This window comes from Triturus cristatus, chromosome 3_2 (assembly GCF_964204655.1).
Source record: "Triturus cristatus chromosome 3_2, aTriCri1.1, whole genome shotgun sequence".
Classification (NCBI taxonomy): domain Eukaryota; kingdom Metazoa; phylum Chordata; class Amphibia; order Caudata; family Salamandridae; genus Triturus; species Triturus cristatus.
This window is the reverse complement of record NC_140584.1, coordinates 34,400,639-34,425,016: the sequence shown is the minus strand read 5'-3', so window position 1 is coordinate 34,425,016 and position 24,378 is coordinate 34,400,639. Positions and strand designations below refer to the sequence as shown.

Here is a 24,378-nt window from a genome sequence, read left to right as displayed (position 1 = left end):
CCTCTGCCTCTTTATTTCATTGTCCCCCTGAGGGCGTCCATCTGTCTCAGCTGAGAGGAAGAGAGCTTGGCTGCATGACAATTGAGTATTTTGCCTATGTTCACTTGCGTGTCTCTCAGTCCATCGTTGATGTTCTCATAGTAGTCCGGAGTGTGGAACTTTACTATGTAGCTAGTGCCTGATCTCTGAAGCATCACATTAGCCCATATTTCTAGGACACTGTCCTTGTTAGGTCTCACCTACTAGACAGTGCATGCGCTTTGTGTTGCAAGACATATTTTTAGCTTACAGTTGGCTTATAGACACCAATTGCTCACCATTGATTGGCTTTGTTGTTTCTTTCATTTGCTTGCCTGATTTTTCTATAGGTCGTGTTGGCTTTCCATTATGTTTCTGACCGTGTCCCTCCCCTGGAGCATGGGTACATTCCTTGTGACCTTCCAACACTTTGCTTTTCGAGCACTACTTTTTTATTTTTGTTTAATGGCTCAATGAGAGTGCTTGTGTTTTCCATTTGTCTCCCTCATGTACTTCTTTCTCCCACTTTGCCTGACTCCATGTTCCTCTCTCTCGCTTGTGTGCTTCCTCCCCACTCGTACCCCTGACCTTGCATTTTTCACCCAGGACTTCTCTCAGCTAGCTTCACTTTGCTCTCATTATGCCATTTGCTCCCCCCATCTGCGCCCCGGTATTGTTTCCTCTCACTCGCACCCATCATGTTGCTTCCCCTACATCCATCGCCCATTTTGCTTCTGCTATGCACCAACGCCCCTATGTTGCTTCCGCCCCATCCCTTTTGATGCTTGTGCCCCAGTTGCTTTTTTTTTTTTAGCTGACAATCTAATACGGACCGGTAATCAAAAAGGAAAAAAGCAGCTACGCTGTTTTGTAGGCATGTGCAGTGCTTGGTGAGCATGACTACTTAATGACACGCTCTGCTCCATCATGCATGTTGTGTGCCATGGTTAAAGACGACCATTGGCAAGGTGATTGGGTCCCAAAGGGGCAATCTGTTGTCTTTGCCAATGGTTCTTGCTACTTCCCTCACCACACATGACCCTCAGTTAACATAACTTTTTGACATGGAAAAATGCGTTTATTATTATGTTCATCTCTTCACCCTCATTGCTCAATTCCTTTGACTATCCTTTGGTCTTCCATATCAGTTCTTGCCTTCTCCAACTTCAGAGGATGAGCCGCCCTTCATAGTATGAACGTTTGGAGGGGCCTTTGTTTCTACCTGGCGCACATCAAGGGCACACACTAGGGATTCGTTCTTTCCACAGAATTATTATTATGGAAATTGGCTTTAACATCACTTGCAACCCAATGAGTGCTCTTTTCACTATCTGTAGGTCTTATCTAAAGCATCTTCTTCCTCCAGAGGACACTGATGCACAATGTGGTTCATAATTACTCAGTAAGGGCACGGTGGTACCGCACGGTAATGCAAATTGCACATGGAGTGTTTACACCCCGTCAATATTGTGCAACTCTTAATCAGAGCCTAAGGATAGTTTGCAGTTTGGAAGACCTCCCACAGGTAAATTCCAATGTGTATATATTCTGAGGTATTTTATACAAAATAAAGTGAGCATTTGACTAGATTAGTAACATAATTGTGTATTAATTTAACATATGCTAATGAGCATTGGCAATTCAGTGCAGGCAACGTACGGTGAAAAAGTGAGTGAAGAAATCGCAGAACATACGCAGGAGTTAGAATACATACAACAGTGAAAAATATTGAAAACGTGATCTTTGTTAGCAAAAGTAGTTGACGTGCTCTTCGTGACGAGAGAGCGATGTGTCTCAAGCTGACAGAAGGATTTCATTTCTTATGAACGACTCAACCGGTCCAAAGGGAGTCCTACCTGGAAGACGTAATGTTCATATGCAAAACAGACTCACAATGGAAAGCCTTTAAGGGGTTATCATTGAACGGATCACTATAAACTTCTTCCAGGAGCAAAGATTCCTTCCTGTTAAATACTGAGAAGATAAACTTATCAGTAAATGCTGCTTACCCAACTCCAGTTCCATTTAATTGGAGATGGTTTTGGTTCCTGCTCCATAAGTCATGATGAAGGCAGAGCAGAGAATGCAAGCAGAGGGGTCTGAGGGCTATTGTAAATAGGCCCTCACCACTCCAGAATTCTCTTCTTAACATCTGTTGTGATTACAGCTTACCAGCAGTGATCATCTCAGCAACATGTTCTCCTCCTGCAAGACATTGGGTTATTAGTTGGGGGTAAGTACCCACTTCAAGTAAAAATGACAATCCGTGTCACGATGAACGTCTAAAGTCACTAAATTAACCAGGACTCAACCCTCTGGTGTAGATGAGGCACAGAGGAGACAGGCTTAACTTAAAAACAATGTGTAAAATATTTATGCAGTAGTAAAACAATAAGTTGAAATGCAATACAATAAACATAAAAAAACAAATCTCTAAATGAATTCGAAAAATAGAGTAAAATATAATAAGCAAATCCACACGAAAATGACAAAAGTCCAATAAAGGGAACTGAAAAATATTAACATTTTAAGTAGAAATAGCGGCAAGAAGCTCTAAATGCCAATGATATTCAGTAGTTGCAATAGAATAGGACCTAGGTGCAATTTAACACTGACCGCAATGGAGTGCGGGTCAGATACTTTAACCAGGTTCCTCATGATAAAAGATTGATCCACAGCTCACCATGCTAGTGGGCTGACTTCGGGACCTCGAGCATAGACAAGTCTCAGACCGTGTCCATATCACCACCTTACACGAGGTTCTCATGGAGCACGTAATTCTAACTGAACTACTACGCTACCTTGAGTATGTGCCATATGTAACACCCCACCCTCCGTATATCGCGGGGGACAAATCGGGTAGGCTCCTTGCCTGGTTGGCGGGTGCAGACAGATGGGTTTCACTAAAGTGAGTGATGGCAACGCGACCCTCGAATTGACACAAACTGCCACTTATAAAGTCTTCTTTGATTATTGCAGGCATCCGTACAATAATCAAGATGAAGTGCCACACACTAAAATTGATATCTTATTGAGAGCTGTCTCTTTGGGCAAGCTAACACAACAGGGAGAGGAGCTGGGGCACCTGATCTCCGTTCGGGAGTTCAAAGAAACAATCACCTCCTTGGCGTAAGGCAAAGTCCCTGGCACAGGTGTTATTCCACTTCAGTTTTAAGTGGCATTCTCGGATGGTATTGGATAGCAAAATCCTCCCTCTCTCGAGTCATGAAGCAGTAGTCACAGCTCTGTTGAAGCCCAAGAATTCGCTTACCTTGGTTTGGATCCCAAGGACCAGTATATCTAATTAATTCTATTATTTATTAAACGAGTGATCTAATACATACAGGACCTAGGGTCTAGGTATAATATGCATTTGAAATAAGTATGTCTATGTACAAAAATAGGATTCCTTGATGTTGGCCCCTGTTGTTCCTTCTATAATAATTCTATTTGATTTTGTTTATTTGTGTTGTATATTTATGGATGAATGATATGTGTGCTCTGTATGGTATGTATGTTGTGTGATTGACGGTCCGACTGTGGTTTTTGGGAGTTTTAGCCTGGGTATCCCCAGGCAGAGTGTATATGCACTGTATTGAATATTTCTGTTGTGGTGTTGGTAGTTGAACAGATTTTGTATATACCTTATTCTTTGTGAATGTACCATAAGAATCATTTGATATAGTGAATAAACATGATGTATACATTTTTGCTACAAATCTGGTTCTGAGGTTTGTTATGTATTGAATCGCTGGGGTTTATTGCGACTTACTGTGCTTTGATATTGTTGATAAGATACTTTACTTCTATTTATGTACCAGGCAGGTTTGTATTTACTGAAGCCCAGGAAGTCCCCAGATGTGTCCTCATCATGTCGCCCCTCTCCATTCTCAATGTTGATTATGCAATATTTGAGAAAATACTAGCAAACGAGTTACTGCAGCACATGCTTCACCTGGTCCATGTCACCAAAATGGCTTTATTTCAGGCCACAACACCTACCACAATATATGTTGTCTGTTTACATTCTCTGAGACAGCCCCCAGGGAGTGCTCTGAGGCGGCAGTATTGGCGGTCAACATGGAGAAGGCATTTAACTACCTTAGCTGCGCTTATCTGCACAAGGTGCTGGACTGCTTTGAGGTCGGCAACCCTTTGCACAAATGGATTAGGAGCCTCTATTCCTCGCTGATGGCACGGGTTTGGACAGTGCAAATAGTATACCAAGTTTGCAGGGGCTCAAGACAGGGTTGTCCCATCTCACATTGCTTGCTCATGTTAACAATCAAAACCTTTGCAGCTCATCTTTGGCAAAACGGTGAGACTTAGGGCATTCCTAAAGGGGGTGGACATGACATTGTCTTCTTGTATGTATATGAGCTGATGGTATACATGAAAGAGGCTGAGACTGATATTGCTCTGGTCATTCGGGAATTCGAGGCATTTGAATTTTGAGAGTGAGACGAGTACATTCCTGCTTCGATGCAGGATTCTCCAGGCATTGGCTGGCCCTTCTGAACTTCTCCACAAAAGAGAGGCCATTACCTTCAGATACCTGCGGGTTCATGTATATCATACAATGGCGGAAGTAAATAATGGCAATATCGGGTGCACAATGATGTCCCTCTGCTCCCAAGTTAACCTTTGACATTCCCTTTCCCTCACTGTGGTTAGTCAGATAACGCTGACTAAAATGAAAATGCCATGTCATCTGCTTTACACAACCATACTATGTATTCCCCCAGGAAACATTTCAAATTGACTGTCTTTTGTTAGACCTTATGCGGATAGGCTTTGGCACCAGAGTTGCTTTAGATACTATGAACCTACAACCAGACCTGATGTATGTGCATTAATGGAAAAACGAAAACTGAGAAGCCACATTAGAAGAAACCAAATCGTTGTAACCAATTTTAAACCCTTCTATGCCTAGGACGTAACGGTTGCATCCTCTGCTGTGGCGCTGGTGTGCTGTGGATGTAACTGTTACGTCCTCAGCACACTACCCAGAAATCCCTCTGCTGTGTTTTTTGCCTCAGGAGCTGGGGAAGAGCTTACCCAGCCTTTCGAGGCATTTTTTTCCCCAATGTAATGACGATCAGGCACATGGCGTGCTGACGTCATTAAATTGAAAGTGAAACTGAAATGGGCTGATCGGCTCATTTCAGTTTCACTACTTTGGTGTTTGTAGGACTATCTCAGGCCCCCTAGGAACGAAACTCATGGGAGAGGTATCATTGGAAAGTGAAGAATCTCACTTTCCAATGGTGCCCTTCCCTAGTGGATCCCTGCTTGGGGATCATCGCAGGAGCGCGATCCCCAAGCATTGATCCACCACTAGACACCAGGCAGGTGGGAGCAGCCTCTTGGGCAAGAGCTTTTGCCCACCCCACCAACTTTTTGGAGAAAATTAAGTCTTTCTGCCCCCCTTCCCTCGGGGTGGCAGATGGGGGCAATAGCCCTCGATCTACCCTCATGGGGCAGAAAGCCCACTAGGAAGCCAGGGACTACTTCTTTTAGTGGTGCATGGGTGGGGGCTGCCCAGAATGGGCATGCAAAGGCCCCCAACCCCCACCAAAAAATAGCCAGTCTTGGGGGCAGAAAGCCCACTAAGAGGCAGGCAGTATCTATTTTTTTAGCCAGAGAAGGGGTGGGAGCTGCCCAAATTCCCTACCACCCAGCCTTCCTCTCGGTCTCCTGAGTAAAATGTTACTCCTTGTGTGGGGCGGGCCAAGTGCCTGTGACAGGGAACGGCCAAAAGTTGAGTTGAGGAGCACATTTTTAGGCTGACCCTGCTTTGGGCACCCACACAAGTGAGGTATCATTTTGTTCTGGAGTCTGAGGGGAACGCTGGGTGGTAGAAAATTTGTGCAAGCGCGGTGATCGTACATAGAAATGTGAGGAAAATGTGATTATTTTTTTTGTGCTAAATTTGAGGTTTGCTGAGGAATCCGGGTAAGAAAATGTTGGGGGATCCACGCAATTCACACTTCCCTGGATTCCCCCGGGTGTCTAGTTTTTAGAAATGTCTGGGTTTGGTAGGTTTCCCTAGATGGCCGCCGAGCCCGGGACCAAAAACGCAGAAGACTCCATTACAAAACCAGGTAGTTTTGTGATTGATAATTTTAAAGTCTCCACAGTACGTTTTGGGCCATTTCTTGCTGCGGGCACTAAGCCTACCCACACAAGTAAGGTACCATTTTTATCTGAAGAATTAAGGGGAATGCTGGATGGGTGGAAGTTTGTGGCTCCCTGCAGATTCCAGAGCCTTCCATCAGAGAAATTTGAGGAACATTTGGTTTTTTTAGACTAATTGTGAGCTTTGCAAGGGATTCTGGGCAACAGAACCTGGCGAGAGCCCCACAAGTCACCCCTTCCTGGATTTCCCAGGATGGCTAGTTTAAAAAAAATGTACAAATTTGCTAGATTTCTACCCTGGGTGCAGTCTGAGCTAGGGCCTAAAATCCACTGATAGTCACATTGCAAAACAAGGGTCCTTTTTCAGTGGAAAAATGCAATGTGTTTACTTTGGGGCGTTTCCTATTGTGGGCATTAGGCCTACCCACACAAGTGAGGTACCATTTTTATCAGGAGACTTGCGGGAGTGCTGAGTGAAAGGAAGTTTGTGTCTCCTCTCAGATTCCAGAGCTTTCATCACAGAAATGTGATGAAAAGGTGTTTTTGGGACAGATTTTGAGGTTTGCAAGGGATTCTGGGTAATAGAACCTGGTGAGAGCCACAGAAGTCACCCGTCCTGGATTTCCCTGGGTGTCTAGTTTTCAAAAATATACAGGTTTGCTGGGTTTCCCTAGATGCCTGCTGAGATAGGGCCCAACATCTACAGCTAACCGCAATGCAAAACAAGCATTAAAAATGAAATAGGTCTCGTCTTTCATTAAGTTAAAGCCATTTGCTTTGCTATACATTACATTAGCAAAGCAAATGGCTTTAACTTAATCAAAGGCGAGACCTATTGCATTTTCAATGCTTGTTGGATGGAAGGGGTGGCCCCACAGGCAGCAAAGGGTGCTTTTTCTTAGAGGAAAGCTGCTATCTCTGGAGACTACGTTCTCCGGTTTTACCTCAAAAACGCTGCGCACTTCCTGCCTGACTGCGTGTGGCCTAGATGTAGAGCGCTGAGTAGTTTCATCATGCGACGTCCACAAATAAGGTCACGGTGCACAGTTGCTTCACAAGAAACACAGAAGCCAACAGTAGCACAATATATATGTAAAGGTTTTCAAGAAGGGAGAAACGTCAGGCAAATAAGTAGCTGGTTGGGACTGAGGCCTCTTCTAAAGAATATCTATAAATGTCACAGCGACTCTGGCAGGTGTACGAGGTGACAGCAGTGTGGGGAATGGGTGGACAGCTTCTTAAAAAACAGCCAAAGTTGGGGGTTTGTGTGTGGATAAATGCGTGCATCCGATTATTTGGATCGATGCAAGCAATCTATTAATTCTTGCATTTAAAGAAAGGGGGGGGAAGGATGTGGCGTCTAGCTCGAAGCTGGGGAACAGGGTTCGTTTCTCTGTAGAAACGGGCAACATCCTGTGATTCTGGGGAAATCACTTACTCTCCCCCTGCCTAACAAAATTAATGTGTCCGTCTGCAACTTTCGAAAGCGCGATGCAAAAATAAACACAGGGCGCCCTGTCTTCTTTTGGGAGGCCTATCAGGACTGGATCTCAGGGGCTGTTTACATAACAGCCTCCTTGAGATAAGAAATTGCTTCACGACAGCCGTGAAGCAGGAGACCCAGTCCGGATGGGCCGTCCCAAAAGGAGAAAGGGCGGTAACTAAGAAACTTTATTTTCAATGGGAAGCCACCGTTTGCCATAAATGCTGACGCTACCCAATGAAAATGAGGGGCGGGGCTTCAAGCCCCCTTCTGAAATATACTCACCCACAATATGTCTCGCAGACGCGAGCAGCGCATGCGCTGCAACGCAGGTCTGCGAGACCTAAAAAGAGGCGGAGGCCCTTCAATATTTGGTATTACCAAAAGGCTTGTTTTTATTATTCCTTCGCATATACTATCCTTTTCATTCCAACTAACAGACTTACATGTTTACCTCTCAAATCAAATTAATTTCTTATTTCCCTATACTAATTCCCCAGTAATCCTGTTTGGGTTTCTGAGTAGTGTGCTTCCCGCCGAAAAGCACTTCAACGCCTCATCAGGGTTAGCAAGCGCTATATAAGTGCAAACCCTTTCCTCTTCTATCCCTCCACTATCCTTTTTCAATCCAAATAACAAACTCGCATGTCCACTGCTCAAATTAATTTAATATCTCCCTATACTAATTCACCACTAATCCTTTTTGGGTTCCGGAGTAGCCTGCTGTTCATCGAAAAAGCGATTTGATGCCTCGCCAGAGCTAGATAGCACTATATAAATGCAATTACAATATCTCTCTTAGCTTTGAGCAGCAACTATTGAGTTAAATGAATTGTATTTTTACTTGATTGGTATTTTCTTACGGAAACATTATACGTTAACTCAAACACTGAAATGTGGAAGAGATAATGAGATTTATTTTTACATGACTGCAGTCTATGTTTTAACACGTCTTACATTTTATGTGCTACTGATTAAGAAAAGTTCTCATTTCTTGGGGTTGAAACTATATCGTATCTACAACTTTTATCTTGTATGCTGTGCACATAGTTTCTTCAAAATTAAAGTGACAACTTTTACAATGAGCAGTGGAATTCCTGAAAGAAATAGTTTTAAAAAAAGCCTTACATTTATTTTGGGGTGTAATTCGAATCGAATGTTAAATGTTATTATGTTGGGATGTTTATTGTTTCCTGAAAATATGTGAATATCTACATAGTCAGGGATTAATTACCCACCCCTTAGCCCTTATTTGGAAGCTGAGCTCTCGTGGCTGCAATGTGTTCCTAATGGTTGTGTTTCAAACTATTTAGTGGGGAGCTGTTAAAACTGCCCCCCTCTACTCCCTTCTCTTGACCTGAGATGGTAAGATTGTGTAACCCAGAGGATAGCACCACTGCCTAGGCCAGACCATGTGCACTATCTGTGAAAGATGAGGTCTTTATGGCAGGTCTGCTGTGTAACCAGACTGGCGGCTCCGCTAAAAGAAGTCTGCCTGTAAAATGGGCCTTCTTTTTCTAGGAGCTCGGTGCAACCCCAGGCCTTTTTAATTGAATAACTATTGTAGATTAATTAAAATCATATAATAAATAAACCGCAACCAGTCCACGTTTACTAAAAGCACAGCGGTAAGAAGACAGCAGGGAGGCACTTTTTTAAAACATTCGAAAGAACAACACATTTTCAAGAATAAAACGTCACTAGATCCAGATCCATCAAATGAAATCATATAAGTGTCCGTGGCTCTGGTGGTCACTCTCTGCGATCACACAGGGATGCTGGTGGACCCCTAACCCGCTCCCCATGCTTTACCCTACTCCCACCGATGTCACTCTGTGTGGTCCCTGCTGTAACTGCCTGATCATGCACACGCCTGGAAATTGTGTTGATTCCTGCCGTGTGTAGTTCAGCGGGCGGTTAACATTATCAAAATACTGGAAACACGGCTTCCTCGGTGAGCCAGGGGCTGTAGCAGGCGGTCTGGCTTTGTTGACCGCGCCGAGGCACCCAGGGAATGAAAGGGGGAACCCGGGCGCTGACAGACGCACCGCGGGCACCAGCCAGACCCTCAAAGAGATGAACACACACAGAGAGATGGAGACAGGTAATCAGTGTGAAGGTGTGACGCAGGGAAACAGGCGCGCAGTGGACTGACAGGTCTCTAGACATGAAAAGGAAACAGAGACACCTGCAGGCGCCTGCACGACACAAGGGCAAACAGCTCTTTGCAAGTGTGGGTGACAGAGAAATGTCGCTGCATAGGGACCCAGAGACGCACACTAAGCACACAGCAGACAATACAAGTAAAAGCCAAGGCACGCCGACATACAATGATAAACAAACAGGCACAGAGGCACAGAAACAAAACAAGCGCGGCCCGTCATGGGACGGACAGCATCCGCTGATTTCGCCAGGCCGAGACCTAAAAAAGGTCCGTTCCCAGTGGACAAATTTGAACGTTGAGTTTTGGGCCGTTTTCTGTTGCGGGCATTAGGCCTACCCACACAAGTGAGGTAACATTTGTATCTGGAGATCTAGGTGAACACAGAATTGTAGAACACGTGTTATTACTTATTATTGGGGAGAGGATGTAGCCTTATGGCTAGAGCGGTCCACCTCGAAGCTGGGGAACCGGGTTCGAGTCTCTGCAATGATGCTCAACATCCTGTGATTCTGGGCAAATCAATCAATCTCCCCGTGCATAACAAAAAATTCATGTGTCTTTCTGTATCGAAACCAGTGCTCATGTAAAGCGCTCCGATACCTGATTTCTCGGATATAGTTTGCGCTATATAAAACTCAAAACTTACGATGTATTGGAAGTCTACTTCCGGGCACCCAAATTAAACAATTGGGAGAGCGCTATTCGCATGTTCGTGTTTATCGATGGCACAGCGGTCCACATTGAGGAAACACAAGGTTTCTGAAATGGGATCAGCTGCGCACAGCCCTCACGAAGAGCACTAAAAATAACGCAAGGCCCGAGGCTCTCACCAATCCCTAGCATGCAGTATTAGCCTATGAAAGACACATTGCTGTGCCCCCTGGGTATCCCTCTGCTCTCCTACAGCGATTAGCCGCCCCTCCCAGGTGATTGTCAAAATAGGCTGCTGTCATACGTCAAGATAGGCTGCTGTCATACCTAGCTGGTTCCCTCATCACCCATCACAAGGTCACACAAAGAATTCCCTAGACCTACTTAAAGAATGCTACCCTTTCCCAATTGAAGCCATCGGGGACTGTTCTGGCTCTACCAATTGTTATGTACATCCGGTTTCTTTTACTTGCGGCTTCATCCTGCACAAACCAGTGTCCGCTCCAGATAGATATATACTGTGCACATGGACGAGATAAGCCTGCTCTATTATCAGATTGATGACATGAGTTATTGCATGAGCCCAAAATGGAAGTGTTTTGAGGTACCTCAAAGTTTATTTATCTGCCGGTATAACTTGTCTGCACAGCCTCATCATGTTAAGTCTTAGCATTGTCTGTTATTGTTGAATAATTGCATGCTTAATTGTTATTTTGAGAGGTGATATTTGCATTTGAAAACCTGCACAGACAAGTTAATGATTGCATGCCTGAAGTCATATTTACATTGTCACTGTAGTAGATGGCACAGTGGGTGCTACAGTCCACATTTAACTGAGAGGTGCTGGGTACACCATGCCACCATATACTAGGTACTTATAGGTAAGTTAATTATGTCAGTCAGGAGTATACCAGTTTTAGTATGTTGAAAGGAGGAGCCCAATCAGTTTACCACTGGTTAGCAGGGGTAAAGGGCACAGTGTTCTAGAGCCAGAAAAAAAAGGTCAGCAAAAAGGCCCAAAAATGGGATAACGCTGCAGAAAGAAAATAATTCCAACACCTGTGGTGTGGTGGAGTGGTGTGGCTCACTGGTTAGATGCAGCAGACCCGGAAGCAGAGGACGGCCCGGGACCAGGGTTCAATTCCCGACGCGGCAGGGTCGTGGACCAGGGCCAGCGGACTCTATAATTCTCGCCTCGGTGCCTACTCTAACCAGGGATCACACTCGGCAACTCTGGGCATTAGCTTGCCTCATCTCCACAACGGCCCCCCACATTCGCCGGGGATGCCTGGTTTCACCTTGGAGATACCCAGGAGGGACCATCTCACAGGGATAGCCAGGACGGGTTCCCCAGCGGTCTACAGCGCCACGACGCCTCAGGGCAGCAGTACGCTTTACAAGAACACATACATTTACATTTACCTCCCTTCCCTTGCCAGTGTATTAAGCGCAAGCACAGGCCAGACAAGAACTCAAATCACACAGGGCCAATAAGCTCCAGTGGGCACTTTGCCCCTTTACTTTTTCTTCTGTACAAGTCCGAAAATGTCAAATAGGTGGGCCATGTGACCTTGACCGTGTAAAGGCACTTTGCCTTAGACCTCTGTGAATTACAACACCTTTATGATTACTTTATCCCTTATATGATGTTCCGTAGATGGCAAGCTATCTCACATAAGTTAGTCCACGGTTGTAAATAAATCTACAGCAGCATCAGTTTAGCAGTAATAGTTTACTTAATTTTCCTCGTAATGTTTTCTGGTTATGAAGTATAATATTTTATAGGTGAATGATTCCAGGTCCAATATCTGCAAATATTCCTCAATTTTCTGAGATATTGCAAAATCCCTAATAACCACAGACTACAATGTAACAGAAGTTGCCCTTCGAAATTCTATACTACTGTCACGCTGCCTACTTTAAGTTTATTTGTGATTTAGTTATAGCCACCATGAATCAGTTGGAAGCACCACCACTGCCAATGTTCTGTCTGAGGCCACCTCAGACTTCCCTTAGTGTCTCATGACTGGACGCCCGAAAAGACTCTAGTTGGGGGTTTAGAAATGTAAGTCCTAAATCAACCATTTCCTTCCCTCCTCCACTTAATTCGGAAGTTAATATCAAGCTCCCAAACCGCTGCTATCAGTGTCCCTGTAACATTCTACATACTCCAAATCATTCCGAAAAGTCCAGTGACATTCTCCTCTGTATATGCACATAACGTGATGTAGAGTCCACTCACAAGCAGCCAGAACACCTACACAACTCACGCTCTCTAAATATTTGTAATATGCGTATGTATATTGCACTGATTCGTGATAGAAACAACGTAAACATTCTTATCACATCAGACATTGCATGGCCCCACACATAGTAAAACACTTTAACCAAACATTTACTCATTAGTCATTACACTAGCAGCCACCCCCGTACAACTTTAGTGTTTATATATTGGCAAAAGGTCAGTCAGTTTACCCTTACATGGACTTGCAAGAGTGCGTTAATCTTGAGTAATGATGGATACTGGGGCCTTTTTGTTGAACGTTCCCTTGTCAGAGATTAGTAATGCTGCCTGTAGATATTTTATCCATACTACCTGCAAACATTACTCTGGGCCGGACTGGGAAGCAACAACATTCAAACCAGCTCCACTCCCATCCTCCTTGCTTGCTGATCTCTCCTTCCTTCTCTTACGCTCTGTCCTGAAGCCACACAGGCTGTATTTACTTGGAGAAGCTGGAGAAAGCGACAGAGGTGCCAAAAGTTACCCTAATGCGCCCACAGGCACAGGCTCTCGGGGAAATGCCGGATGCAAAAAACGCGCAGTCCAGGCGTGGAATGATTGATTGGATGCTGATATTTTTGTGGATGCTTGGATGGGGGTTATCTATTCTTGATTAACCCTCCGTTCAGTTTTTCTTAGTACATCTTGATAGTTTCTTCTATGCTTATGAGTATTGTGGTGATCCCTTTAAACCACCAAAGCCTCAAACAATCGATAATTGAAGTTATGTTAGCTGTTGAAATGTACTAATATTTGTACTCCTCCAAGGTATGCCTTTTTGGATCATGTCTGAAACCTGTGAATTTATTATAGGCGTTCGTCTTTAGGTAAGCATACCATTTCGCTTGAACGCCTCGTATGGGGTAGTAAGCGCTATATTAATGCAATTACAATACAATACAATATTTGGGGGGCAGTTGTTAGATAAGCTTTTTATTTTTCACTTCCTGACAAACTGTCAACTCAGAAATATTTTGAATGTATATGTGAGTTTGTCCTTACTCCCTGCTCCTCCAGTGGTCATCTACTCCCTGAACATGTCAGTTAGACTGTGTTGAATGGAAGAGAACGTACATTTTTCCTTTTTTAAATGTGTCGCTTTTTCTTTTCAGGCATTAAACCATTTCAGTGTGACCGCTGTGGGAAAAAGTTTACCCGGGCTTACTCCTTAAAGATGCATCGTCTGAAGCACGAAGGTAAACGCTGTTTCCGGTGCCAGATTTGTAGTGCCACATTCACTTCCTTCGGGGAATATAAACACCACATGCGGGTGTCCAGACATATTATCCGCAAGCCTCGGATTTACGAGTGCAAAACATGTGGCGCCATGTTCACCAACTCTGGAAATTTAATCGTGCACCTGAGGAGTCTGAATCACGAAGCATCAGAGCTTGCAAACTACTTCCAGAGCAGGTGAGGTGCACAACAAGACACAAAAACAAAACGGACCCCAAATCCGAATAGGGAAACAGTTTATTTACGTAACCTATCAAAATATTCCTACGATTAGGTAAACCATGCACGGTTTACGGAGGCACCAAGGAAACGGCCTCTGATACTTGCATACATTACTTATTGTCCCTCTTGCATGTTCCTTCCTTCCCTGAGTCTGACATAATTTGCCACAACTAAATCTATGCCTGGATTTGTAACTACTCTCCACTCAGATTATCAAGATATCCATAATGAATATGTAAAAGGAAATTTACATATCCTGGGTTTTCAATGAGCTTATTGGCATGTATGTGCTGATTTTACTCTTCAGTGTCTCTATGAGCCCAATCCTACCTAAATCCCTTCTTGAAATCGGAGCCTAATGTTCTGGCATTAAAAAAGCCTCCCATCTTCACGTGCATCTCAAATATTAAAAAATCCCAAATTACCTTTTGGTAGTCGAAGATGTTGTCTGACTCTCAGTTGCACCATGTTTATTTCACTACTGAGAAAAAGAGCCTCAATGTTCAAAAGACAGCTTTATGTAAGGATTTATGTGAGTGAAAATTCTTGGTGATTATCAATTCTGATTTGATTTGTGGATTGTTTTTATATGGTTGTTTGAACTTGAAAATGTGGCATGGTTGATGGAGAATAACATGATTGCACTCAGTGGCACCCCACCATTACCCACCTGCGGATATTTCAAGAAGTTTTTTTTTTTTTTAGCATTAAACACGTGGAATAACTCACTCTTTTATTACATCATCTTTTGAGATTTTCTTGGATTTCTTAAAAACATACTTCTTTCTACTCAGGGCCACTGCTTGTGCATCTTTCATGTTTTCAGTACAAAAACAATGGGCACAAACTTACCAGTTCATGTTCTGTAGGATGTTCTTTGTGATGGTTATTTTCATCCTCTGGCCACTCTCATAATAGAATTTAAAATATTATTATAATAATTTAAAGTCGATTTTACAATTTAAAAAGTAGAATAAAGTGCAATCTTAACTTAAGAATTCTTGCATGTTTTAAGTTAAACTATCAGTCAAATAAAGCCTTACATTTCGTCCACAGCTTTACTCTTTTCTTCCAGTTTTTTCATACATCTTTAAAGAGGATCTAAAATCTCATCTCCTTTCTCTAGGTAATCCTGGAATTTCGAAATCCTAAACATCTTTCGATAATTAATCATTAATTTTATCCTCTGTTCTTCCCAATTTAGTATTATATTATCTTTCCACCGATTAAGCAGTACAAATTTTGTTTTTGCCGTTGCAGCGCAATTTCGTTAGGTTTACCGCTTGAGTCAAGACACTACTAAAGCAAGTAGAAAAATATACTGCCAGTATTTATTTGTTGAGTACATTTTTTTTTTTTTTTTTTTGCATTAGGTTTAGTCTCTAGTACTACTACTGATACAGAAGGTATATTTTAAAAAATCCATATTTACCTACGCGGACAGAATAGCAAAATATCAAGGCTGGTTGGTCAAAAGCATGAAAACAAGCAAAATCAACAACATTATTAAAATGACTGATGAGTTTTGAGCTGTTGCAGTGATAAGACACCTGTTCTTCCCAGGAAGCGAACTTTGCACTTAGGCATAGAAATGAAATCATGCAGATCGCATACTAAGGGCATAGAAAAAAAGTTTGAGACAATAGAAATCTGACTGGTGAAAGTAACAGAGACGGTATTTGCTTGGTATATTGCTGTCAAAAGACAAGTTGTGAAACAAGTGGATGAGCAATATTAAACCTGAAACATCTGTTGCCAAATGTTTGAAACATCACAATTTGATCAAGCAATTCACTTGCACCAATTGGAGGAATTCAAAAGTATAGCATATAGTCATCATGACTGCCATAAATGTTAAACATGCATGTACATTATTTACTTGGTCAATAACTAGGATGACTTTACACCTTTGATCGTTGTTATGGAAGCCAGGACGAGTTTCTTATCACTGCAACAGCCTAAACTCATCACAGCCATATTCATAATTTTGTTGATTTTGCTTATTTTCACGCTTCTGGCCATGCTTTTTAGTTCAACCAGTCTTGATATTTTACTATTCTGTCTGCATATACTATCTCTATCATTAGTAGTTCTAGAGACTAAACCTGATGTTGAAAAAATCGCAATTTCTTGGGCATTTTCCTGCCCTGTTTCGTTCAAGCCATCAAGCTTAACAATCACACATACTCGTGGCGGTGTGCGGTGCTGTGGCCTCGTTGGGCTGCCCTGCCGGCCCGCCGGCTGCGATCCGTCCTGAGGAGCGGTGGTCGCCCCCCCCCGGAGCCCTTGAACGGGATTGTCTGCCCCTTTTCTGAGGAGATTGGCTCGATTTGGGGATTGCGACCATGGCCACAAAACAAGATGGCGACCGGGCCAAGGTGAAGTCGACCCGTCGTGGCACGGCCCAACAATCCAATAACATGGACCGCTACACACTCCAGAAGGGATCTCCAGAGGTGCTGCGTAGGTCCCCCACGGGCCCGACTGATGCTCCTGTTCCGCCCACGGACCTGACCCTCCGGGACGTCATGGGCGCCATCGCCGAGATGAAGGCCTCGGTGGACCAGCGCTTTGACACTCTGGCGCAGAAGATCGACTCGGCCCTCGTGGACGTGGGCCTCGTGAGAGCCGATCTGTCTAAAACAAATGACCGGGTCGATTCTTTGGCCCACTCTACCTCGGGCCTCACAACTGACGTGGCGGCCCTCCAACAGGAGGTGCGCAGGCTTGGCCAGGCGAGCGCCCTGATGAATCGTCGACTGGAGGATTCCGAGGGTCGGGCCCGGAGAAACAACGTCCGCATTATCGGGGTGCCGGAGGGACGAGAGGCGGAGGCAGCGGATCTGTTCGTGGAGGACCTGGTCCTCACCCACCTACAGCCTCGGGGGCTGAGCAAATTCTTTGCAGTGGAACGGGCCCATAGGGTCCCCGGGGGTAGGCCTAAGATCGGCGCCCCTCCGAGGCCTCTCATCGCCCGGATCTTCAATTTTAGGGACAGAGACGCTATCCTGCAGACTTCTAGGCTCCAAGGGCCAGTCAGACTTGATAACATGGATATTAATTTCTATCCTGACTTCACCCCGGCGGTCCAAAAGCAGAGACTAAGCTTTCTGGGTGTCAAACGTCGCCTACGAGACCTGAATCTCAAATATTCGATGCTTTTTCCAGCTAAGCTGAGGGTGGAGGTAGATGGCCGCACGCACTTTTTTGATCGTCCCGAGGCGGCCGGGGACTGGCTGGACACTTTGCCTGGAGATCGGGGCCGGGGGGGCGGGGGGGGAGCGGTTGGTGGGGAGGGCCCGCCGGATCAAGATTAAGGGACTAATGGTAGGCCTTGCTCCGGGCTGTGTTATTGTCACCATTGACCGTTAGGGTAAGTTCCCCTCCTGTGGAGGTCGTGCGGGGTCTCTTGGGGGATCTCCCTCCTCCTCTGGGGGACTAGTTAGTTTTCTTCTATGGGGCGACAGGCACACTGCACTTTGGGGGGGCTGTTCGGGCTCATGCAGGGGTGCAGGGTGGGGGGAGTTTTGTTGGGATGGGTGGGTTGGGGTGGGGTGTGGTTCGTTTCTACCGCAAGGCAAACCCTTTATTGTACTGGTGTTTTTGAGTTGCTCTCGGGGGGACAAATTATGGCTTCTGTATGTGATGGGGGGTAGGGACCTGACTTTGTTGTCCTGGAACGTTAACGGGCTGGGGGATAGGATTAAGCGGGGTGTGGTCCTGCAGTATCTGAAACGGATTTCGCCTGATGTGGTCTTTCTGCAGGAGACACACCTTATTGGTAACTCCTTTTGTGCCATGAATCGACGTGGTTATCGTTTGGTGGCCCACTCGGGCTTTACGTCAGGCTCACGAGGGGTGGGCATTATGGTCAAGACCTCGCTCCCGCTAGAAATAGACGAGGTGCGTCATGATGAGAGGGGACGCTACACTGTTTTGGTGGGGAGAATGGAGGGCAAAGTAGTCGTCTTTGTCTCAGTGTACGTCCCACCGGGGTTACAGTCCACCACCTTTGCGGACCTGGGACGCCTCCTTCTTGACCTTCCGGGGGGGCTTCTGGTGGTTGGGGGGGACTTCAACGCGGTGGTTTCTGGGACTATGGATCGTTATCCCCCTAGGGACCTCCCCCGGGCACAGGCGTGGCTGTCGGGCCTTTTGGACACACTGGGATTGGTAGACTGCTGGCGTTTAAAACATCCCACTCAGCTGCAGTACACCTTCCATTCGGGTGCCCATGGTAGCCTTTCGCGGCTTGATCATATCCTTGTCCCTGCGGCCTATGCCGGGAGGGTGGGGGAGGTGCGCCATTTGGCGAGGGGCATTTCGGATCACTCCCCGCTCCTGTTGCACTTTGATGTCTTCCCGAGGGGGGAGGGCAGGGTAGCTCCAATCAACGCTTGGTACCTGCGCGACCCCACTATTCGCGCTGACTTGATTAAATCCTTGCAACGGTATTTCGAGGAGAATGTGGGGTCAGTCCTGTCGGCTATCTCCCTGTGGGAGGCTTTCAAGACAGTACTGAGAGGGGAGGCCCTCTCCTTTATTTCCCATGCCCGGAGGCGCGCACAGGAGGAGGTGACCCGGGTGGAGGCCGAAATTACTGAATTGGAGGGTGATTTGGGGAGTGGGGTGACTGACGCTGCGCTCCACGTTCTGCACCTTAAGCAGGCGGCCTATAGGGCCCTCGTCGCGGAGGCGGCCAGGGGCCTCAGCAGAGAGCAACAGGGGCGATTGTATGATGTGGGTGATAAGGCGGGCAAGTTGATTGCGTGGCTGGATAAGAAGGAGAGAGCGAGTCGTGTGGTCCCGCTGATTGAGAGGACGGATGGCGTGCGTGTCATTGAGCCGGAAGGCATTGTTTCTTGCTTTGCGGATTATTTCCGCGAGGTATATTCCCCGGTTTCTCCCTGCTCGGAGGAGGATTCCCATGCCCTGCTGCGTGACATCGCGCTCCCCTCCCTTTCTGTGGAGGACAGGGAGTCGCTGGATGCCGCCCCCACCTCGGACGAAATCGCCCTCGCCATCCGCTCGGTCGCTTCTGGCAAGGCCATGGGCCCAAACGGCATTCCTATCGAGTTATACAAGCTGCGACCGGATGTACTGGCACCCCACCTCCGCGCAATGTTCCTCGCGGCCCACTCGCGGGGCTCCCTCCCGCCGGACCAGCGTCTGGCTACCATCGTGGTCATCCACAAGGAGGGGAGACCTCGAGATCGGGTCACATCCTATCGGCCTATCTCGCTCTTGAATGCGGAACCTAAAATCCTCGCCAAGGTGCTCGCCAACCGGCTGGTCGGCGTGGTGGGCGACCTGGTCCACCAAGACCAGTCCGGCTTTATCCCCCATCGCAATACGGCTCTTAATCTGCGACGCCTGCACGGCGTGCTAGCGCGTGTTCCGTTCGTGCGGGAGCCGGCCATCTTGGCGTCTTTGGACGCCACTATGGCGTTTGACACACTCGAGTGGCCGTACATCTGGGCGATGCTGGCGAAGTTTGGCTTCGGGCCGGGTTTCATCAGCTGGGTCAAATTGTTGTACTCGGACCCACTTGCGCAGGTGGTGGTGAATGGTCGAGTCTCGGCCCCATTCGTGCTGGGACGGGGCACGCGACAGGGTTGCCCCCTGTCGCCGCTCCTGTTCGCACTGGCCTTGGAACCCCTGGCAGAGTGGCTGCGGTGGCACCCTTCTATCCGAGGTCTCCGTTGGACCCCTGAGTATGAGGACCGCGTGTCTCTCTATGCAGACGACATCCTTTTGTACTTAGCCTCCCCGCGCAAATCACTGATTGTCCTGGTCGATGTTCTGCGCTCTTTTGGCCGCAATTCAGGCCTTGTCATCAACTGGGCCAAATCCTGTGTCTATGTGCTTTCCGGGGAGGCTCCTGTCCTCCCGCGGGGCTGTCCGATCCAGATTGCCTCGGAGGGATTTCGATACTTGGGTGTCTACATTACGCTGGACCCGGTGGCCCGCTACGAGCGAAATTTGCTTCCCCCCTCCAGCGCTTGAAGGAGGACGTCGCGCGCTGGCGGCGCTTGCCACTTTCGCCGCTCGGCCGGGCGGCGTTGTTCAAGATAATGTCACTGCCGCGCTTCCTGTACGCTCTCCAGAACACTATGGACCTGGTCCCAGCGCGCTACTTCCGTGAAGTGGAAGGTCTACAGCGCCGCCTGTTCTGGGATGGGAGGCCGCGTATAGCCTTGGCAAAGTTGACGCTCCCGTGGTACGATGGAGGGATCGCCCTCCCGGATATTAAACGGTATTACTGGGCCTCCCAGTTGGCTGCAATTAATCAGGGCCTCTATGGGCCCGCCCTAAACCCGGCATTTGAAATGGACAAGATGCTCCTGCCCGGTGGCGACTACAATCGAGCGCTCTACGCTAGTGTGCCCGATTCCCGCTTGACGGGACACACGCGTGTCATGGTGCGAGTATGGCACGCGGCTAATGCAGCTATGGGCTGGAAGGACCGTTTGACCCGGGCGTCACCGCTGTACGCGTCTGAGAGGTTGGGCTCTCTGTGGACCTCGAAGGGCTTTGAGCAGTGGGACACTATAGGCATCAGTACAGTGGGGGATCTCTGGACGAGGGGAGGATTTAAAACATTCGAGACGCTGCAGGCGGAGTTTCAGCTGCGGGGCAGTGAATACTTTCGGTACCTGCAGGTCCGTCACGCGCTGGGCTCCGTCTTCCCAGACGTGGCCTCCATCCCGGAGTCCTCCCCCCTGGAGGATCGAGTGCTAGATGGCCATGTTCCGGACAGCACGATCTCCCTCATTTACAAGAAATTGATAAATGATCGCTCGGGCTTACTGACTGGCCTCCGCGAGGCCTGGGTTGCCGATGGGCTGGAGTTGGACGACGAGGACTGGATTTCCGCGGTGGCCTCTCCGAAGGAGGTGGCCATCCCGGCTCGCCTTCGTTTCGTCCAGCTTAAGATACTCCACCGGGTGTACATGACGGGGCCAAGGCTTCTGCGTATGGGCTATGCCGAGGACGGATTGTGTAGGCGTGGGTGTGGTGCTTCAGCGACCTTTTTGCACATTTTATGGGAATGCCCGAGGGTGGAGCGATTCTGGCGTGGTGTGCATGAGGTCCTGCGAGCGGTCACGCATGTCGCGCTGTTGCCTGAAGCGAGGAGATGTTTGCTGAATGTGTGGGAACCGACCGATTACTCGGTTCCGCAGACGCGATGGGTGACTCTGGGCTATATGGTGGCTAAACGGGACGTTGCGCAGCTGTGGGGATCCCAGAGGTCCCCGGCGGTGTCGGCCTGGAAAGAACACATGGATTGGTGCATGTTCCGAGAGAAGGTGGTGTATGTGGCGCGGGGTAAGCCTGGGGCATGGGTGAAGATATGGGGCCCCTGGAACGCCTACCGCGGGGATATCTGCGAGCCGCCGTTGCTGCCTCCCGCTTCCCCAGCTCCATCCCCCTAGTTTACTCCCTCCCTCAGTTCCGAGCACAGTATTCTCCCAGTCCCGGACCTGTTTCCCTTCCCCGCTTGGGGGTTTTCAGTGGATGGTTTGGGGTCCCCCATTTGAGGAGCACGTGCTGCCGCTTTTGATCGTGGGTTGCCTTGCGGGTGTGTGTTTATTTATGTTGTTGTGTTGTATAAAATGAAACCGTATTGTGGGCTCAGAGCCACATGGCCCGCGTTGTGGATACCTCCTGCCTTAGTGTCTATGTAAAGTTCAGTGCCTCATTGTATGTATGCCATTTGTCATCGTCATTTTAGCGGCCGGCCGGAAGGTTGTAGGCCCATACCTGTATATATTTGAGATTGCAATAAACGGTTTCAAAAAAAAAAAAAAAAAAAAAAACAATCACACATACTGTCTTGTTAATCAGAAAGCAATCAGTCCTATTTCTGCAATGTTGTGTTGTATGTATTCCACATCTACAAAAGTGAGAGGCGTATTTTTCACTTTTGTGAGTGCAGCATCAACTTCTCAGAATGAAGCTTTTTATTTATGTCCAGAGATCGATGGAACATTTACCGTGTGCACCTCTCAAACAAACAGACCATCTTGCCTTAAAAGTATTTCTTTTTTGTGCCTTTGACTGTGTCTTCCATGTCAAAACAAGTGCAGTTGCTGTCATGTGAAATTCAGATCCTGGTTCTTGGAACTCAGAAAATTGATGTCTGAGAAAACAAAATGTGCTGTCTTTAGTTTTACGAGCTGTGTCTCTGTTAAATTAGGCTAAAGGTGGAGATGAAAAGTAAGGAGATTCAGCATATATATTTCTGATGCAAACTCATTTTCTGCTCAACTAAGGTAGACGTTCTCGCTAAGAGGTTCTATTTATCAATTGCTGCTTACAAATCCCTACCACATAATGGAGTCAGTCCGTGGGTTAAATCTTGATTGAGAATTGGATTATAATAAATATATCATAAGATCATTGTTGATCTTCTAAAATCTTCTCTCAGGAATGTATTCTAAGTTTATATTCAGTTCCTTATGAAATGCTGATGATGTCACAAATACTCATTTACGTCCTCCGACTGCTGTCAAAGGTAGGATCATAGGAATCATGTGTGAGCTTCTCACCACTTGTCAATGCCTTGGTCAGATGTGTGAAATACCATTTCAATTCGACCAAAAAATGCTTCTGGCTTCTGAACTCTGTTAAATTGAACTAATGAGATCACTGATCCTATCGCTGTGGAACTAATTTAACACTGTGGGCCTCATTACGATGTCGGTCGGTAAGCCTCTGACCGGTCGTCAGAGGCTTACTGACCGACACCGTAGGGTTATAGTCTGACCGCCGAATTTCAATGTCGGCTGTCGGAGTGTTAACCAGCCGGTCTATCCGACTGTACTCTAACTGGCTTCCCAACATCATAATCCCAATAGCAGAAACACATTAATGATAGTGTTTCTGCCATTCGGATTATGATGTTGGTTTCCGACAGCCTTTCCATGTCGGCCTCTCCGACATGGAAAAGCTGTTGGAAAGCGACTTTGGGGGCCTCTAGCAGGGCCCCCATCCCTCCGCAGCCTACGGTTGTGGGCCTGGGTGGCACCAGTGGTGCTCCACTGAAACTCCATGCACCTTGTTGGCAGGCACCATGAGGTGCCTGCCACACAGTGCTTTGATTTCCACAAACTTCCATTTCTCAATGTGAGCTTGTGCTGAGTGGAGTTTCCGCCCACCTCACAAGCTCCCATTGAGAAATGGGAGTTTGCGCCTGCACCATGTGCAGTCACATCGTAATAGGCTGTGTGGAACTGCTGACCTATGGCCGGTTGGTTCTCACACAGAAACGTTGTCAGTCGGAGGCAACTCCGACCGACATCATAATATAGCCCTGTGTATATTAGCCTCCATGTATTCCAGATTCTGACAGTACAGAGGCTTCAAAATGGGACGGCCAGAATAAGCTCATCCTGAACAAGCACGAGCACAGATATCTAGCCATAAAAATGCACTTTTTGATGGATCATTCTTCATTCAGATTCTTCAACGTATGAAGATCCCTTGTGCGCCAGGCTGGCTCTAGAAATTTTCTTCCCCAGCAATAGCTCTCCAGCCCTGACAGGTCGCTCTGTGCAACTTCAACCCCGCCTTTATATGCCCAGCATGTGAAAATATTGCTCAATATTGACTGTTGTATTGGCACCAGTTCCTGTATTTCCACGCCTCATCGAGCTCTTATTCTCTCTTTGTACTTCACAGACATAGCTCTTTAGCTTTTTACATTGACTTCGTTAAATGTCTCCTCCTACATTTTCAGGGTATATATCAAAACAGTAAAAAGATGTGCTTGTCAAATCTTCTAGATATATGCATATGGTGTGTCTCCTCTGACCGCGATCCATCGGAATGCAACTCCTGCTTTTTGATGTGTCCACAGGTCTTTAGAGAATGAAAGGTCAAGTTATCTCTTTCCAATACCCCTTGGCACACCCTATTATGATTCCTTTTCCTTTTAGGTAAGTCTCTTGACAGGGAACAATCTTCTAAGAAATCTTCTCACAAAAAGCAACATCTGAAAGGGGGTCCTCTCTTTATTGTCAAGAAAATGGTCCTGCTTCTGGGATCACTTAAAGACTTAATGCCGGTCTCTTCCTCGTCATCAGAGCTGGTTCTTGTAATGAAGAAGACTAGGCTGGACTTCCCAGCTCCACCTGCCAACACTGTTGAGATTGAAGCTTTTTTTCAGGCCATGCTGGG

At 46.8% G+C, this 24,378-nt stretch overlaps 1 protein-coding gene across 2 annotated transcripts in view; it reads left to right on the top strand.

Annotated features, from left to right (window-relative positions):
- ZBTB44 (zinc finger and BTB domain containing 44) overlaps positions 1–24,378 on the top strand; it is a 258,421-nt gene that overhangs the window by 202,641 nt on the left and 31,402 nt on the right. For both annotated transcript variants that reach the window (XM_085647221.1, XM_085647220.1), the window contains exon 5: positions 13,851–14,151. In XM_085647221.1, the coding sequence (XP_085503347.1) occupies positions 13,851–14,151 (301 nt within the window). The remainder of the gene's footprint in view (positions 1–13,850; positions 14,152–24,378) is intronic.